Source organism: Rissa tridactyla, chromosome 3 (genome assembly GCF_028500815.1).
Source record: "Rissa tridactyla isolate bRisTri1 chromosome 3, bRisTri1.patW.cur.20221130, whole genome shotgun sequence".
Taxonomy (NCBI): Eukaryota; Metazoa; Chordata; class Aves; order Charadriiformes; family Laridae; genus Rissa; species Rissa tridactyla.
The window spans coordinates 46,785,919-46,804,006 of NC_071468.1; the positions used below are offsets into that span (position 1 = coordinate 46,785,919).

At 41.7% G+C, this 18,088-nt stretch overlaps 2 protein-coding genes and 2 long non-coding RNA genes across 8 annotated transcripts in view; 2 read left to right on the forward strand and 2 right to left on the reverse strand.

Moving 5' to 3' along the window:
• Positions 1-207: 207 nt before the first annotated feature.
• Positions 208-2,642, reverse strand: ACTA1 (actin alpha 1, skeletal muscle). Its single transcript, XM_054196899.1, has 7 exons — positions 2,483-2,642; positions 2,245-2,385; positions 1,747-2,071; positions 1,443-1,604; positions 1,027-1,218; positions 725-906; positions 208-626 (listed from the first exon to the last, which is right to left on the reverse strand). Exons 2-7 carry the CDS (start codon positions 2,371-2,373, stop codon positions 483-485), a joined length of 1,134 nt encoding a protein of 377 aa, XP_054052874.1. The 5' UTR covers positions 2,374-2,385; positions 2,483-2,642; the 3' UTR covers positions 208-482.
• Positions 2,643-2,787: 145 nt separating this feature from the next.
• LOC128907717 (uncharacterized) lies at positions 2,788-3,572 on the forward strand. Its single transcript, XR_008465711.1, has 3 exons — positions 2,788-2,823; positions 3,036-3,113; positions 3,218-3,572. It is a non-coding gene; the product is annotated as an uncharacterized LOC128907717 (long non-coding RNA).
• A 2,333-nt stretch (positions 3,573-5,905) lies between these two features.
• Positions 5,906-11,466, forward strand: LOC128907716 (uncharacterized). Its single transcript, XR_008465710.1, has 3 exons — positions 5,906-5,923; positions 6,038-6,216; positions 11,124-11,466. It is a non-coding gene; the product is annotated as an uncharacterized LOC128907716 (long non-coding RNA).
• Positions 6,214-18,088, reverse strand: part of NUP133 (nucleoporin 133) — a 40,933-nt gene continuing 29,058 nt past the window's right edge. For 2 of the 5 annotated variants that reach the window (XM_054196896.1, XM_054196895.1), the window contains 7 exons: positions 17,477-17,635; positions 15,963-16,098; positions 14,609-14,727; positions 13,026-13,106; positions 10,915-10,979; positions 8,387-8,475; positions 6,214-7,077 (listed from right to left, as the gene is read on the reverse strand). In XM_054196896.1, the coding sequence (XP_054052871.1) occupies positions 6,941-7,077; positions 8,387-8,475; positions 10,915-10,979; positions 13,026-13,106; positions 14,609-14,727; positions 15,963-16,098; positions 17,477-17,635 (786 nt within the window). In that variant the 3' untranslated portion in view covers positions 6,214-6,940. Of the gene's footprint in view, positions 7,078-8,386; positions 8,476-10,914; positions 10,980-13,025; positions 13,107-14,608; positions 14,728-15,962; positions 16,099-17,476; positions 17,636-18,088 lie in introns of those variants that run through there. The other 3 variants (XR_008465707.1, XR_008465708.1, XR_008465709.1) reach the window with 3 other exon arrangements.

Here is an 18,088-nt window from a genome sequence, read left to right on the forward strand (position 1 = left end):
CACCCCTTCCCGGGCCACTCTCGGCACGGCGGAGCTCTCCACAACCCAAGCAGGGCTGGCTCCTCAGGCTGGGGTCCTGTCCCCTCCCCAGTCCTCCTCCCACCTGGGGAGCTCCAGCCCCACCACCCACCGCCCTCCCCGTTAGAAGACGCGCTACGTCAGCGGGTGATGGAAGAACCCAAGCAAATGATGACAGAAACAACCGCATTAGGGGTGTGACAGAATGACTGATGATTTAATGCTTCTTGAAGTTTTTTGTTTCCTTCCACAGGGCATTGGTTTTAAAAACGAACATAAACGAGGTAAAATAAATTAATTTATGTACACTTTACATACACTGTGTCACATGGAGCTTTGCAGCAACAGTAACCAGAAATCGTTACAAAATAGAAAGTTACATGGCTGTTGCAGGTCCTCGGCAGCCTGCAACCTAGAAGGTTGTCATCCTGAGCAAGGTTGGCAAAGTGATCATGTAAACAGGTTTAGAAGCATTTACGGTGGACAATGGATGGGCCAGCTTCATCGTATTCCTGCTTTGTGATCCACATCTGCTGGAAGGTGGACAGGGAGGCCAGGATAGAGCCACCGATCCAGACAGAGTACTTACGCTCAGGTGGGGCAATGATCTAGAAAACGACAAGAGAGATGAGATCAGTAAACAAGCAACGGCAGCAGATGGCAGGCACAGGGGTGGGCAGCCAAGTCCTTCACACTCCAGCCTTACCTTGATCTTCATCGTGCTGGGGGCCAGGGCTGTGATCTCCTTTTGCATGCGGTCAGCAATACCTGGGTACATGGTGGTACCCCCAGACATGACGTTGTTGGCGTACAGGTCCTTCCTGATGTCAATGTCACACTTCATGATGCTGTTGTAGGTGGTCTCATGGATCCCTGCGGACTCCATACCTGGGGGCAGGGAAGGGGAGAAACGCAGGCACAAGGTAAGAGCCAAGTGAGAGCTCTACGGGAGGACGCAGGAGAAGGGGGACAGCTGGTGGGGGAGGAGAGAGGGAAGGGGGCACACACCAATGAAGGAAGGCTGGAATAGGGTTTCTGGGCAGCGGAAACGCTCGTTGCCGATGGTGATGACCTGCCCATCAGGCAGCTCATAGCTCTTTTCGAGGGACGAGGAAGAGGCAGCGGTGGCCATCTCGTTCTCAAAGTCCAGTGCCACGTAGCACAGCTTCTCCTTGATGTCACGGACGATCTCACGTTCAGCTGTGAGGGGGGGAAAAAGGCATCAGCGATTGCAAAGGAGAAACAGGGAACGCTTGCATCTCCTCCATAGGTCTGCTGGGACTCCAGACCCCCAACCACACGCAAACTCCCAACGGGGAGTGCTCACGGGGCTTGCAGCAATGGGGCAAGAGGCTGCAGCATCCCTGGAGGTGCAAGGGTTGGGAGCGATTTGGGGACGTTTTGGAGGAGGGAATAGTGCTTACCTGTGGTGACAAAGGAATAGCCACGCTCAGTCAGGATCTTCATCAGGTAGTCAGTGAGGTCCCGGCCGGCCAGATCCAAGCGCATGATGGCATGGGGCAGGGCATACCCTTCATAGATGGGGACATTGTGTGTCACACCATCGCCGGAGTCCAGCACGATACCTGCGGAAACAAAAACCAGCCATCTGAGACACAAACCCCGAAGGATCCTGCCCTGGGGGGCAGAGCACTTGTCAGCTGTAGGGGACCCATCCTGGGTGCACTTGCTTGGGGAAGAGGGGGCAGCAGGACACTTGCAACTCACCAGTGGTACGGCCAGAGGCATACAGGGACAGCACAGCCTGGATGGCCACGTACATGGCAGGGACGTTGAAGGTCTCAAACATGATTTGGGTCATCTTTTCCCGGTTGGCTTTGGGGTTAAGGGGGGCCTCAGTGAGGAGGGTGGGGTGCTCCTCAGGGGCCACACGCAGCTCATTGTAGAAGGTGTGGTGCCAGATCTTCTCCATGTCATCCCAGTTTGTGATGATGCCATGTTCAATGGGGTACTTCAGGGTCAGGATACCTCTCTTGCTCTGGGCTTCGTCTCCTACGTAGGAGTCCTTCTGACCCATACCCACCATGACGCCCTGCAGGGGAGGAAAGAGGGGGGCTCAGCAACCTCTCCACGGGCAGCAGCGTGGGGCTCCCTGGCAGGCCAGGCGTCCCCCCTCCGTGCAGAGGGCTGGGAGGCAGCAGGGACTGGCAGCCACGGCTGTGTCAGGGCTTGCGGGGGGATGCTCGTAGGGGGACGTCACCCTACCTGATGGCGGGGGCGGCCCACGATGGAGGGGAACACGGCCCTGGGGGCGTCATCCCCGGCGAAGCCGGCCTTCACCAGGCCGGAGCCGTTGTCGCACACGAGCGCGGTGGTCTCGTCCTCGTCGCACATGGTGTCGGCTGTCTGCGGGGGCACAGGGGGCGGCGGGCTCAGCCTCACGGCCGCCCGGCGGCCACGGGGAGGGGGCGGCGGGGCCGGGGTGTGTGTGTGTGGGACTTACCTGGGCTGGCTGCGGGCTCCGCGCCTCGGGCCACTAGCAGAGAGGCCTCCCCGCTCCTCGCCGGGTAGCTCGTGGGCCGCCGCCGGCCGCCGAGCCTTTTATCGCGGCGGCGGCCGGCCCCCAGGAATGCGGCCCCGGCCGTCGCCATATTTGGGCCTGGGGCCCGGCGCGGCCCCGGCCCGGCGCTGCCCAAAGAAGGCGCTCCTGGCCGCGGCCCAGGTGAGCAGGGCCCGGCCGTATAAGGAGCGTCTGCCGGGGGCACCCCCCCACCCCCAACCACCACCCGCCGCCGGGGCCGAAATAATCCCCCGGCACCGCCGGGCCCGTTAAGGGCAAAGCAGGTGGGGGCCGGCGCGGCGGGCGCGGGCCCGGGCCTTGCGGCGGGGGAGGCCGGAGCGGGCCCGGGCCCGCCGGGGTGTGAGGGCGGAGCGGGCCGCGGCCCTGCCGGGGCTGGGCGGACCGGGGGAGGCCAGGGGCCCTCGGCTGTGCCCCTTTTTTTGAGTCAGGGGCCGCAAAGGGAAATGCGGCCCCCACGGATCTCGCCTTTTTTCAGAACAGGAGGGTACCGGGCAGGAGGAGGAAGGGGGTTGTGAGGGAAGGCAAAAGGATGAGGTCAAGCCATGGTTTGCAGGTAAAGCCGTCGTACGTGGTGACAGCCCGCGCAGAAGCCACAGCTTTACACGCTGACATAAGCCATACATTTATTTTGTTTTTCTTTCTGTGATTTAAAAATAGAAAATAAATGCAGGGGATAACATCTGTTAGACAAATGCCTGAAGAGACGCCCGGTGAAGCATTAATCCCGGTGACCGTCTGGTCCCAGAAGCCTGATGTGGCCATGGATGCTGGTGCCGTTACCGAGTACCCATTGCTGGCTGCTGAGCTGGGCTGGGCAAGACGGGAATCCTCCAGCTATTCCTGCGGCTCACCCTTCCCAAAAGGAGCGCAGTCTCACAGGCAAGTCATCTCTGTCGAGATGAAGGTACCGCGCCAGCAAAGAGGAACAGTTCATCTCCTTCAGCTATGGATATTTAAGCAGAGATTCCGTGTGGGACACTCAGGAGATTTTATATAGAAATTCCGGTTACCGATGGAAAGAAGAGGCAGTAACGCAAACAGATTTGCAGCCCTGACAATGAGTCGATGCAAATCAACTTTCAAGACCTTCTCTGCAGGTACAACTGGCCAGGGGTAAAGCCTTTTAAAATTTAGGGAGTCAGGAGATGAGGAAGAAGGAATAGTAAGCCAGAAGCATTCATGCTGTGACGAGTCTCCTGCAACTGAAGGCATTTCTGCAGCCGATTTCCTCCACTGCAAAGCAGAGCAGCAGGGCCAACAGAGAAGCAGACAACTTTCCTTCTCCTCTATTTAATTTCTGCACCCTCCAGTTTGGCAGCGTTCCTCTTTACCTCTGGCTGCTCCCTATTTCATTCTGCTATAGATTTTAATTTCCTGTCAAGTTACTGTATTAAATATACACTGGGGATAAAACAGCCTATTCTCTCATACTGTTCTTCAGCTTCTCGTACTATTTTTCAGTTCTGTCATCGACAACTGGCAGTACAAAAATCAGAAGCCTGAAAGCACTTAAAGGCGTCGCAGCCATCAAATCCATTTACAGAACTGTAATGCTCCCTGTCGATTCCAAAATACGGTCAGTTGTGTTGAATCAGAAATCAAGTAACAGACAGCCTAACATCGCTGAAAGATAAACATTCTTAATCCTTCAATGAAACCTGATGCAAGCATAAACCCACTCTATCCCTTCTGTTGTTTTTTTTTTTATTTTCTCTCTACCCCAATCTAGTTTACAGCAAAATGCCCGATGGCAACGTTAAATCCTTTTAGTTCTGCGTAAAAGATCATTTTCTGCACTTAGATCTGATATTTAGCTGGACTCATGAAATGAGTTTGATTTTGGTCCCAAGTCAGAAACCGTTTGAAGTTAGTTTCCGGAACAGAGCTGGGCACAAAGAAGCTCACTATCCATAACACAGAGCTTCTGAAATTGATCACAAATGACAACTGATAAGCTTTCCTGCTACTCTGGTGACAACAGAGGACGGAAGTGTGGACATGCTGTACTGCGTGTATTTTCCATTAGTGACAAAACAACTATTTGAGAAACAACATATACTTCCTTATTCAAAAGGAGCTATCCATACTCCTCAAGCCGTTTTAACCAAAACCTGCATCTTTTTGTCCCAAGTTTATTTCTGTTTTTGTTACACTTGGAAACAACCTAGAGCTCTGGCATGACCTTCGATATGCGGTGGTAAATGAAGGCATCCTCCCTGCGCAGTAATCTGAGATGGGAGTTCTGCACCAGAACAGCTTATTACATAATGAAAGGGGGGATGAAGCGGAGGAAGAGCCCCAAATCCCAGCCGCTTCAAGCTTCCCAACAGAACAGTGAACCAGCTCGACACTCCTAAGTACAAGGACATTAAACTTCAGTTTAGACACGGAAGTTATTTTAATGAGGTTTTATGTAAGTAAACTCATTGCCTGTAGCCTTCTGTTTTGGCAATAGTCAGATGGAAAGCTGTTGTACAAGTGCCAAAACGCGTCCCAGCCCAGCAATAGAATAAAACATTAGTTGCGAAGCCTCTACACGGCTGGTCGTTCCCCGAGAACCTGGACAGTGCTTTTACACCAACCGGAATAAACCCATCCCAGCAGAGAATCCAGGCCCTTTGGAACAGACGGACAGCTAAGGATGAGCAGAAACACCCGCTTCTGGAACAAGTTTTCTGGGGCGTGCCCTGCCCCTCCTGACAGGACACAGGTGGTCGGCAGCCTGGGAGGGGATGAGATATCCCCAAAGAGATTTGCTGTGGATGGTCAATTAAAGAGATTCCTCTTTGAGCAAAATTTAAAGAGTCTAGTAAAAGTTCAGGTAGAACGTATTTCAGCAGGGGGTGGCAATCGTTTGTTAGATTATTCCCTTTCACCCAAAATGTGAAGTTTATCAATAATGTGAAAGCACCTTTAAAGTAACATTTAAACAAGCAAGTGGAATTCCTTTAAAGCTTTAAATGAATCCCTCCTTTGAAGCCGAGAGTTATACCCGTACTTCTTTCGGCTACACAAGGCTGCAGAAGAGCAAAGTTGGCTTCTTAGAACAATCTTAGAAGATGACTGCTAGTGCATTTCTTTCCCATATTAGTTAGAACCTCTCTAGATAAATCTATTCTTCCAAACATGTTCAGACTCTCAGCCCAGCTTACTGTATTAGTACAGGGAGGAGAGGAAGCCATGGAAGGGGAGCTGTGCTTTTAAAACTAGAAACTGGATTCTCTTCAACCAATTTAACTTCTGACCTTCTCAGCTGTTGGATCAAATTGTTGCAGCCGGCATCGAGCCAGACAAGTAAAACATAAGGGCATGCAAGTTGCTCTGCATTCACTCTCTGGCTGTTGAGCTACTTGCAAAAGGAAGGTAAAACACGTCAGATTAAAGTAACTTTTATTTAAAGATTAAAGTCTGCTGCCACTCAGAATAATTAAAATTGAAAAGTTAAGAAGTGATTTTTTTTTTTTATTCCCATGGCAGAGATAACTAACTGGGGCAGCGGGGCTAAAAAAAAAAAAAAAGGAAAATTAGTAGCATCAAGCAGGAGAGAGAACAAGTCATCGAGTAAGGAAGATCGTGCTGGACTCCCACACTTTCCTAACTGCTTTCTAGGTTTCTTCCAAGCCTAGGTTCAAGCAGTTGCTGTGAATGACTGCATGGTGAGCTCTTCATCTCATTTTTACATGTATTCTAGAAATCTGCATCTAACTTAAATGAAAGTTAAATAGATGAAAATATTAAAATGTTTTGAAAAAGTTTAATCTTGCAGATATAAACTGTAAGAATATTTGCTGGACCAGAGGACTTTGAATGAGAACCGTGCTTTATTCCTTTCTGTCATGGACAAACTGAGTGACCAGTGATAAGCCAGTTACCCTTTTTGTGCCAGTAATCTTTAAGGCAAAATTGAAATTACTTAGTTTCTACAGCGAAAACTGTTGTACAAAGAGAGAGCAGAGGTATCTTATAGAATAATCATTTGTTTCTTCAGTAAGCTACACAGTCACCCAGCGTTAACGTTTTCAGTATGCTCTCTGAACTGAAATCACAGCCTCAGTGATTTGCCAGAGGAAAGTTCCCACCTTCTGCAGTGGGTCCCACATTTCACCCTCTGCGTCTGCATATGAGGCCCAGGCAGCACTCGTACCAATGAAGATATAAAATGAAACAGCAAGTTTACAAAAGGCACAGAAAAAGAAAACATTATTTTTCTTCTGCCTGAAAAACACACTTCTGCCTCCCTTGACTAAATCTATAAATTTAAGACCAAGTCAATTACTCATATACATTTTTATTACAAAGTTTTAGCAAAAAAAAAAAAGAACAGAATGTAACAAGAGTAACAGTTCTTTAGAAAAAATATTTTTAAAAAAATAGTGAGAATCATGCTTGTCCATGAACGTAGAATTCGTAGATTGCCTTTAACACAAATTCGAAGTAAGCACTACGTTTCAAGTTGCCAAGTTCATTCGCTTGTAGCAAGTCCTTCACCTCTGGTAAATATTCACTTAACTGAACTCCTACAACACAAAACCTTTTATTACAGCACTGATAAAAGTACTTTGCAGTAGCAGTTAAGACGATTTTTAAGTAAACGCCTGTGCCTGCCTCAGAGTTAAATTACTCTTGGAATTGAGGAGATTTAATTCTATTATACATGTCAAGAAATACAGTAAAGCCTGTAAAACTGAGTTTAAAAAAAAATTTCCTACCCCAACAGAGCTTCTCAGTGAATTTATGATTAAATCTAAAATCCTTAAACCTAGAAACCATGTATTTACATAACACTTCAACAAAATAAAAAAAGAAAAGGAAGATCAGTCATATAATAAATATTTATATCATCAGTTGCAACATTTCAGTGTGGCCTGTGAGAATCTTACAAAAGGAAAGAAATTGACAGGATTGAACACAGAAAACTAGAACTGTCCTGACGAACTTATTTTTGTATTTTTGACATGGAGCCTTCTCTGTTCTGGAAAAAGTTCATATGCAGAAATATTTAAAATGGACTTTGACTCCAAATTACTTCTCACCTCTTCTCTCCCCCCTTCAGCTGTAATTTCCACAGCCATAACTTCCCATGGTCAGCTTTAACTGGGGGGGAGGTGGTGGTGGGTGTTTTTTGGTGGTGGGGTGGGGTTTTTTTGTTGTGTTTTTTTTGTTTGTTTGGTTGGTTTTTTTAGTTTGGTTTTTTTTTTTTTTTTTGCTTTTGGGGCAGGAAAACAAAAAACCATTTAAGCTAGAACAGATTAAGCTCTTCTGAGTGACATCGTCCTGGCTTGAGGTAAAATAGAACCAATTTTCTGTTCAGTAATTTTACTTTTCAGTTAAGTCTCTTCTAACTAACTGCACTCTCTGAAATCAACAGCGTATTTTTCAGATAGTGTCAGCTTCTAGCAGAGTCCTGATGTTTCTAATTAATACCAAGGAATGGTATGCAGAGACGCTCCCGCTTATACTTATTGCTCAAACCATGACACAGACAAATAGTTATTAATCCCTTACGTTACGTATTTAACTCCAGAAGACATACTTTACTGTACAGTAAGAAACTGCGAAAAATCCGATAGCTGCCCTACTGACCAAATAATCTGAGGGTTCTAAGATTATAATCAAGAAATCTGCTCATCTCTTATCCATTTCAACATTTTACAGAGATAGAATTAGTTCCATGCGATTGTAATTATCTAGTGGAATGCATATGGAAGTTTTTATTACTCTGAGATTTTATTAACACTACTTCTTACATACTAGTGTTCATCTTAAGCAGTTTTTGAAACAACTAAACAATTTCAAGAAGTTCAATTGCAGTTAAGTACACTTTACCTTCTTTCAGTAGTTTCTGTAATACTTTCACAAATATACTATCTTTAGAGGCTTCAATTGGATCATCTTTACCATCTGCACTGGACCATCTGCAAGTCAAAGAATAATTTGTGTAAAGAATTGCACAGATGAAATCAAATGAAAATTAACAAGAAAAATATGCAGGAAATTGGATAAATTATCAAAGGTGATTAATACATGTTCATGTGTAAGTGTTATGTGCTTGGCTATAGCTCAAAGCAAGAGGTTTTTTCTGCTCCAATTTTTCTTTATTCCAAGAGTAAAACTGCAATAAAATTCCACTACTATAATGTAGCCTAGTTAGGAGGACAACAGACATGCTTTCTGTCTTCTAAACTGTGAAATAAAACATTATTTCTTTGATAAAATCAAAAATATTATCCATCAAGATAAGAATTACCTATTCTCAGTAATTATACTTTATGATTGAGATGATGCAAGTATAGATTTATTTTTGGTAGAATAAAGCAAGAGCAGCAATTTGCTAACGTATTTGGAAAAAAACCACACCAAAACAAAAAACCGAACACTGAGAAAAGGAAGGAGGAGGAAAAAAAATTGTAAAATCTAAGTTGCAGGCCTGTAACAGCACACACAGACACAAAACAAATACAGTTTGTCTCATTTGTGATTAAATGTGACAGTGAAGACTCCCGAATGCAAGTCTCATCTGTGATAAGAAAAATCCCAAACATTTTTCCAAGAGAAAGAATATTTTAAATGACAAATCTTTCATATTTTCAGAGCTTTATGTGAAGCAGTTTTAAGTCCACACCAACCTAACTTCTTTGGCTGTAGTTCTCACCTTTCAGCAGTTAAAATTTTCTGTTCCATATGTAAAACTGCCAGACAAAACCAGTTCTCATATCACTCCCTAAACCAGCCTGAATCTCCCTGGGCCAATGGGACATGCTTGCCACAGATCTGGACCCAGCTCCCAGAAGATATTACTGACAAATCCTCTGTACTTCGCTGAAACCATGGTTTTACCCTGGATGTCACTTAAACTCCCAGATTTCTAGGAGTCCCTCTTTAATTCTACTGTGAAGAATGTGAGGGAAGAAAGGACGGAGGGAGGGAAGGAAAGGGAAGGGGGATTTGAGGAAACAAATCACTCTCGGGCACAGAGGAGGACAGCGAGGACCCTACCAGAAGGTCAGGAGTACGCTCAGCAAGGCTCTCCGTTCTACCCAAGAACCTTACCACCATTTGTAGCTGTTAAGCTAGAAAACAGATGCCATCCTTAAAAGTAGGTGTTGTAACGTGTCAAACACTTACTTTTGCACACAGATGAAAGTTAACACTTCCTCTTTTGAAATAGCGATCAACCACTTTGTAAGCCTTTGTGAGCCTTGCTGGACTGGAAACCTAAACAGGGCATCAAGTTTTCTAAACACTATTAAGTGCAAAGTGATCTCAAATTGCATCTGGTTAGCTATCAGAGTGGGCAAAATCTTGTCAGCAATATGTGATTTAAATGGTTTAAATATTATGTTCAAAACTCTGTTCTTGGCCTGGTGTAGACAGGACATAAACCAATTATTGGACTGTTGCCATGGAGGAGTTCTGCATTCTTCTGTCTCGAAAATAAGAGGAAGGGAAGAAAACACTTGGAATAGCGTGAACCTGTTTCTGCATATTATTTGTGTCATATGTGACAATAATGTAGTCATGCAACTAGGAATTTATTTTCTACAGACCACTGTCCTTTGGAATCTATCCTATGCGTAAGTGTGAATCCAAATGCTGCTTATTTCCATTTTAATCACAAATGGCACAGTGCATTTGGAACATATTCTCTCCTGACCTTTCCTTCCTTAGATCCTGTAGGAACATGGATTGGAGCTAGAAAAGCTGGATAACTTCTGAAAATTAGAAAGGGAGGAAATGCCATTTGAGTTATTTAACCTGGGAGAGAAGAGTAGCACTGCTTGATGAGAAGATTCTTCTGACCAATTGGATTCAGCCTGGCTTTGGTGCTGAACATCCAAAGGAGTGGCTCTTTTAAGCAGCATTTAAGGCTTCAATTTCTTACAGTCAAGAATGGAGCTTTAACTCAAAAAGGTCATGAACTTGTCAACATAGTTCAATGGCCAAAAATAAGTGAAATAAAAGTTTGCAGAAGTGACCTCTGCACGTGTTGCTCTTAAAAAGCTTCTATTTGAGATACTTCAAAGGAAAAAAAAAAAGTTTCGGCATCAGTCATTCTTTTACCCTAGCAAAGGGTTCAAAAATGAAAGCTGCCTGGGAACATTTCTGTCTCAGGTACTGAGAATGCATAGCAGTTGTCAGTGAGCTAAGCAAATGAAAGTACTACAGACTTTTTTTTGCTGGGGTTTCACTTTACAAATAGAAAGACACATTCAGATCAGATACTTCATACTTTACTAACCTTATACTATGAAATTCAATCTTTTCAGTGAGCTAGAGAATAGTATACTAATATGTAATTCTGGAAAAGCTATGTCACAAGTACTCCCAGTAATTTATATTTATATTGGACTTACTCATCTCTTTGGAGAGCCTTACAGAGAATTTTAAGCTTAAGATCGTTTACGTCCACTTCCTCTTCCTTCAATTCATATAAGGAGAAAAGACAGGTAAGTTAAAATTATTGGTTTTTTTAAGAAATAATCACTCTGTTGCATAGATTATACCAATGAATGAGATTCTTCAATTACCAAACATTGTTTTTAAACACGTGCTATTTTAACAGATGATCCGATCAGACTGTTGGAACACCAAAGACTGTTCATTTCCATTTGAAAACACGTCTGAGACTTCCTCCCTCACCACGTGACTGATGAAGACTAACTACCTCAGTTTGAAAAAGGACCTATTTTAAAGCACATGAACAAATACCAATTTGTAAAGCAGTGTATTTTAGGCAAGTTTTATTTTAAAGTGTGCTAAATGGTGACTGAAGTCAAGGCTCTTTTCTCAGCATGGCCAAGCTGACTAGCATCATTAGTGTCCACATTAAGATGTATGTTTTATGAACATTTTAGTAAATGTCTTCAAAGATACACATTGGTCTTGGAACGGGCAATCCCTTCATTGCACAGAAACTTTGAGATAATTAGTGTCAGAGCCCTTTTTAAAATAAAACGTCAGAAAAAAAGACCAAATATTTTTTTCCACTGCTCAGTGTCCCGAAACATCACCTCTACTTTAAATTCCCCTCATAAGAGAAATTGCGAACTCTTCAATCGAGAAGCCTGGAAGCAGGAAGATGGGTCTCGACTTTATGCTATGCTTTTGCAAGAGAAAAGCACGTAAAACTAGGGAACAGCTAGTTTTTAGGCTCCAGTCTAAATCACCATCTCTGATTTGTGCTGAATGGTTCTACCAAAGTTGTTAGAGACTCAAACATCTGAGCAAAAAAATCATTTAAAATCTCATGTTTTTAGAGTGACATTTATTTTATTTAGATCTAAAAAAACCCAAACCCAATATAGTTGTCTCGGTGTCCATGAATTGTGTTGACAAAATTTAAGAAGAAAGCTAATTTAAAAGAAAAAAACAAATGAGTTCATTCAAATTTATTTGCCTGCAAAATATTATTTTTTGGACTACTTATGTTGTAAAAATGAAGGCGGAAGTTAGAAAAAAAAAAAACCAACAAAATCCATTGACTTTTCTTTTTAAACTAAAGAGAACTAACTCAGAGTAACATACTACCCTAAGCAGTAATACTCCTTCCTCAGTACACAAAATATAATATAGTACTAAACGCTGGACAAATTAACACATTCATACATAAAGCAAAAAAACCCTAGTTAATAACAGTAAAGAAATGTTATTCAAAAGAAAATTTGTTAAAAGAAATGCAATTAACACCAATTTAAAATCAATTTAATTTAAAAAAAATATAAGGAAATTCATAATTAACAAACCAAAGCTATTGAAGGACAACAAAATGTCTCAATGGTGTTTACAAAGCACTACTACAGAGAGGATTTTAACTTGGAGACCTACCCAGACTTGCAGGAACTGGGATAATCAGAAGAGAGCTCTCATTTTCAATTAGAAAGGAATACTTTTGCTGAAATAATACAACTTCAGCTTTTTAGCAAAGACTTTTTAGCAAAGTTAATTCAGTTTAAAGCTCCTCAGAAGCTGATTTATTCATGCTTAGTGGAAAATTACTCCTGACAAGATACTAGATCATACAATGAGATGCAGCGAGAAAGCAGATAGCAAATCTGTGATACAATGCTATTTACATGTTAAAAAGCTGGTGACTATCCCACATTATCTCATGACAATCAGAGAAACCGCCAATAGGGAAGAGGCAAGAACTAAACTACTGAAAACAGATGATCTTTGTCCTGTTTGGAGAAAGCCTGCAGGGAAGCAGGGCTCTAAAAAAGAAACTATAGACTATAAATGGGAAGTGAAGATGAGGAGTGTCATTTTTCTTAAGTGATCTAAACCACATTTGGCATTAAGTCTCCAGTGACTTAAAAACAAGCTAAAAAAACACATCAGGGGTTATTTTCAATTACTGTACACTAAGCTAATATGTTAACTAACTACAGATGCACTATCCTAGCTTAAATAACAGTAAATTTAAAAACAGCCTCTGGATTAGAAATCCTTCAAAAACTTTTCCTACCTCATCAATATATTCCAGTAGATCAAGTGCTTTCTTGAAGTCATACTCATTGGCCCTTCGGTTCTCATCACATATGTACATCTATGATGTGAGAGATTAACACAGAGAATTATTTTTAGCCTACAAACTAATGTAACTGATATCATGGACAACTCATTGTGGGAAGACCACCATGTATTTTCCACTTACATGACCTTCTCATGAAAATATGTCTTGATTCAACTGCAAGTATTTTTATAGCAAGGAACAGACTTAAGGTTTTAGAGCAGCATTCCACCTACATGACAATGGTCTGTGGACAAATGATATTGGATATAAGGCTGCTAGGTTTCAAATTTAAATGCCATTTAAGGCTGTAACATTCCTGGACTATTGTAGCCAGAGCTCAGCTCCACAAATAAGCTCTGAGAATTATTTCGGTAATTAAGCTCAAAGCAGTACTTAAGCACACGTACTGCCTTTTAAAAAACAGACAAGTTTGCAATCAATATTTCACACACGCGCCCCCCAGCAAAATTCTACATTAGTACTTTAAAGGAAAATTAACATTAAAGCTCTTTTTATTTACCCCTTCTGAGTTTCATTCTCACATTGCAAGCAGTAAGTATGAACAGTGGTTTGACAATAGAGATAATTCAGAAGGAAAACTGTAGTAGTGCCAGTGCTTGCCAAGGCACTTCCTAGTCTCCCCTAATTCCACACATAGTCTCACTTAAAGATACAGGTAATGACTTCAAAATCTGCTATTAGCCTTGTTCTAAGAAAACAAGGAGAATGTAAACAAGCACACTGTCAGCCTTTGATTTTCCACAAGATTACAGGAAAAGAGTTGCAAAACAGACACCTAGACAGGACCCGATTTGTTTTACATGTAGCATTGTTGCTCAATGAAAATTTTTTGTGTGCATCACTGGATGGTAAAAACATGCTGCCGACAAGGCAGAAACAATAAGGCTACTGGTCGCTGGCTACCAGCAGAAAGGGGTGTGGAAAGGGAGTCAGCGCTGTTAGTGAGCCCTGTACTGGAGCAGTTCATGGTTTTGTTTCAGTATGGGTTGGGGGTTTTCTGGTTTGTTTTCGAAAAAGAAGAAGAAAAGAAAAAAAAAGGAGAAAGACGTCGGGTGCCTCTCTGCAACAGGTGACCAAAAGTCTCTCCTGCTTCTAGCCCCTTCTTTTTCTAGATTGCAGCATCCTTCTCCACTAAGGTGGAATTCCTTGCTCCTTCTGCCTTCCAAGTTCTGCCCTACTGAGAATGTAACAGAAGGTAAAAATTGTCTCATATCCAAAAACTGGCTTAGACCAGTAAATCAGCTTCTGGCACTGATCTGATTTGCTTTTTCTCCTAGCAGCACCCTAAAGCACACGTTCAACAAAAAGAAATTTGAACTAAAAACAGCATTCTGAAGTTTGGTGCTGGCAGAAACTAAGAAAAGATAGACAAATTCACATATCAGATCTTGAGGTGCTTAGCAAGTCATGTAAGGGATAAAGACGGCTGTGATCTTCGCATTTATTTTATTGCACAGAAACAGAAAACATGCTGGAACTTTACCTGTGTAATGAAGAAAACATGAGATACTTACACTGATGAGCTGAGATGCAGACAACACTGGCATATCATTGAGGTTCAGCTGTTTCTCTGCCAGTAATTGTTCAGGGAGCGTCTCCTGATGTAACAGAAAGCGTTCCTGTTCTGATATTTCTTGTAGTCATTTAAGGAAATGAATATTTCATGTTATTAAAATTTAATAATAAATTCTATGGAACAGTAATAACTGTCAAGTCACAACATTATTCAGGTCTACAAGTGTTTGTGATGATGGATTCTGTTTGGACACTTATTTATGTTCCTGAAGCACAGGAATACTTCAATATTGTCATCCTGGTGATCTAGTTCTTACTTTCCACTCAGGCTTCCAGTGTAATGCAGAGTGATAACTCTTCTTTTTTCTCAATACCATAAAAAGAATACCTAGGATTGGAGGGAAGCTGTTGCACTACGCAGAAGAGTAAGCTGGTTGCAATTTTTAGGAGCTCCCTTTTGGCTAAAGATTTGTGCCATGGACCTGCTCCATCTCATGAATTATTCCATTTTTGATTGTTTTACATTCCAGTATAATCTGCTCCAGGGTTATAAATTTAGTAGGTGGAAACAATCAAAACGGAATAATTTCACCCATAGTATGTGAACCCAACTGCTGCCCATCCAAGTTTCACTGCATGGTAGAAAGGAGCATTTTGTCTGTTTAAATGGATAAGCAGAATACAGCAGAAATAATTATTCCTTATCAATAGAAAACTGATACACAAAGAGCTTAAGTTTTAAAAGCTATGTCATGTGTCATATAGAAATAATACAGCATCATGAGACACTCACTGTAACCTTTCTAGATACAGAGAGAGTAGGATGCTGAGAAAGCACTCCTTGATCACAAATGTATATATTTGTGGATGCATTATTACAATACAACATAGTTACAGAATTTCCTTGTACAGCCTAAGAGTCTCAGGACTTGAGAACAATTAAAAATTGAGAGCCATTCAATACATACGCTTTAAGAAATTAAGTAATTTTTACCCTGCATCTGAAATGTAAGATTTAGCTTCATCTACTTCAGAACTGTCTAATGACTTCTCAAAAAGACTGTGCAGCTTGTTATTTATACCAATATTTTGAGTGTTACTAGAAAAAGTGAAAAGGTACAAATCTCCCTTGTTCATAGTCCTAAGTCACAGGTGAAGGTAAACACTAAGGATACTGCCTTATGCCGTCTTCCTTATCCTTCCTGCAATGAGCAAAATCATGAGCCCATTTATCCTTACCACATTAAGTTAGAGCCCGCAGCCTAATAAATGAAGTATCTGCAAAATTAACATGATTCCATTTCAATAGCTTCATTAGTCTCTTCTTCGCTTTCCTCTGGTTTTATTTCTTACCTTCTATTTTCTCTTGCAGTATATCTTCTGAGAAGTCAGATGCCAGTGCGGCTAATTTGCTCAAGCCAAGAAGTGTTTTCTTCTTTGCAAAATACCGGGTCTCCGTATTTGCTAAAGTCTGCAACGTTCTGTGAGCCTGAAATTAATCAAAGATGTTAGAAATCAGTTTTAGAATTTAACGTCAGAAGGTTAACAGATAGTGATTTAATCTGAACTGCAGTCTCACAGCTATTTATTGTTTGTAATACTGTAATCTTTATTTTTAAAAGTCATACAATTTGCACATTAAACCTCTGCATTGTACTCTTCAGGAAGCGACATAGATCTCTACTCCAATTATAGCCAAAAAACCATTTTTAATACTAATCAAGAAAAAACATCTTAAGATCAAAGGGTAAATTGCAACTTCAGGTATCATACCTCTGGGATCTTACTCAAGGCTTCGCCAAAAAAGTCAGGCAAGTATGCTTTGACAGGAAAACTTTGCATACAGATTGATTTACTTGGTAATTCAGGAATTTGAAAAACAGAATTATACATATGACCGCTGCAGTAATCTAGCATTTAGGAAAGAATCTGTCACACAAAGGAACAGAAAATTTCTCTATATTTTGTATATTTTAGAATCCTTGTCCCCCCTTCATAGTGGTTTGCTATAAAAGACAAACCTCAGTTGACACAAATGGAATATTACAAGGCTCTCAGGGTGGGGTTTTTTGTTAGTTTGGTTTTGGTTTTTGTGGGGGGTTTTTTAAAGGGCATAAAGTATGCTTTACTATAATTTGCAGTAGGATAAACATTTCCATGCTCTGCACGCTTAATAATGTGCACACAGATTGAAAGAAGCCATGGTTCTTTAGAATTAGCTTATTTGCTAAAGTGAAATACATTCATAAATCTAGCAGAAGGGAAGACTGACCAACAGGAAGCAGGAAAAGAATAACTGGGCAGCCTACAAGGCAACAAAGAGTCAAGTTTAAAAACGTCGTCACATTAACCTATCCACATGCACATTACTTATTAAAAAAATACTGCTTTTATACTATGAATATTAAGTGATTAAAGTAATCAATATTTTTTTTTTTTTACTTTTGTGACACCTCTAAATTCCTTTGCTTTAAATAGTTAGTTTTGAAATATAAATTTCAGTTTTTCCCTCGCTGGATAATCCGATAATGCTACTGATATTCACTGTAAACTCCCAATTCCACTGAAGTAGTGAACATGTAGCCAGAGAGCTTCCTTCATACAAAATATTAGTCACCAACAAGAGATGAAAAGCAGCCCTAATCTCCATTACACAGTGCAGTGGCTTATGAGAGATACCAGATGGTGCCTGGAGGGAGGCTTTTGGTACTCCATTAATGATCCATGTCATCTCTCCCTTAAGTCACCTAGGTAAGCCGTCGTCTTTTGATAATGAAGAGTCAGAACTAGATAATTTGCCTACCTGAATATGTACTTAACTCATTTAACATACGATATTTCAGTCTGGTTGTTTCAAGAAACTTTACCTTTTGGAAATCCTGACTATTGATCTCATGTAACCAGCTCAGATGCTCATGAGCTTGCAAGAAACTGGCCAGCTGTCCGTGCTGAGCAATAGGCTGAGATAACAGCTTCCCTCGCTTTCCTTTTTCTAAGTACCAGCGAAACAGGAAATCTGAAAAATTCTGAAGGTAACAGGAATATGAGCAGATTTTAAAAGATACATTTAAATATCTTGTTTGTCTTCTAAGGCAAAATGTTTAATAAAATACAATTGGTAAGAACATAGTAAGAACCTGCTTAACAAAACAAGAAACACACACACACACAAAAATAACATACTGTTGATGAAAAAGCTTATTATTTCTGATAGAAATAGTGTTTAAAGAATTCATCAGCTACAGTGCAAGAAATGCTGATACACACAGCAGGGTTTATCCTTCAACAGCAGTGAAGGAAATGCCAAACGTAAATTCTTCATGTTAACCCACAAAAATGGAAACAGGTATCACATCACCCACAATTCTAATCCTATTTTTTGACCTGTTCCTTCCCCCGCTCACAACTCTGTGGTTATTACTTCCTTTAATATAAGTTTGCTTCTGTTTTTGAAACATTCCCTCCTATCCCCAACTGAA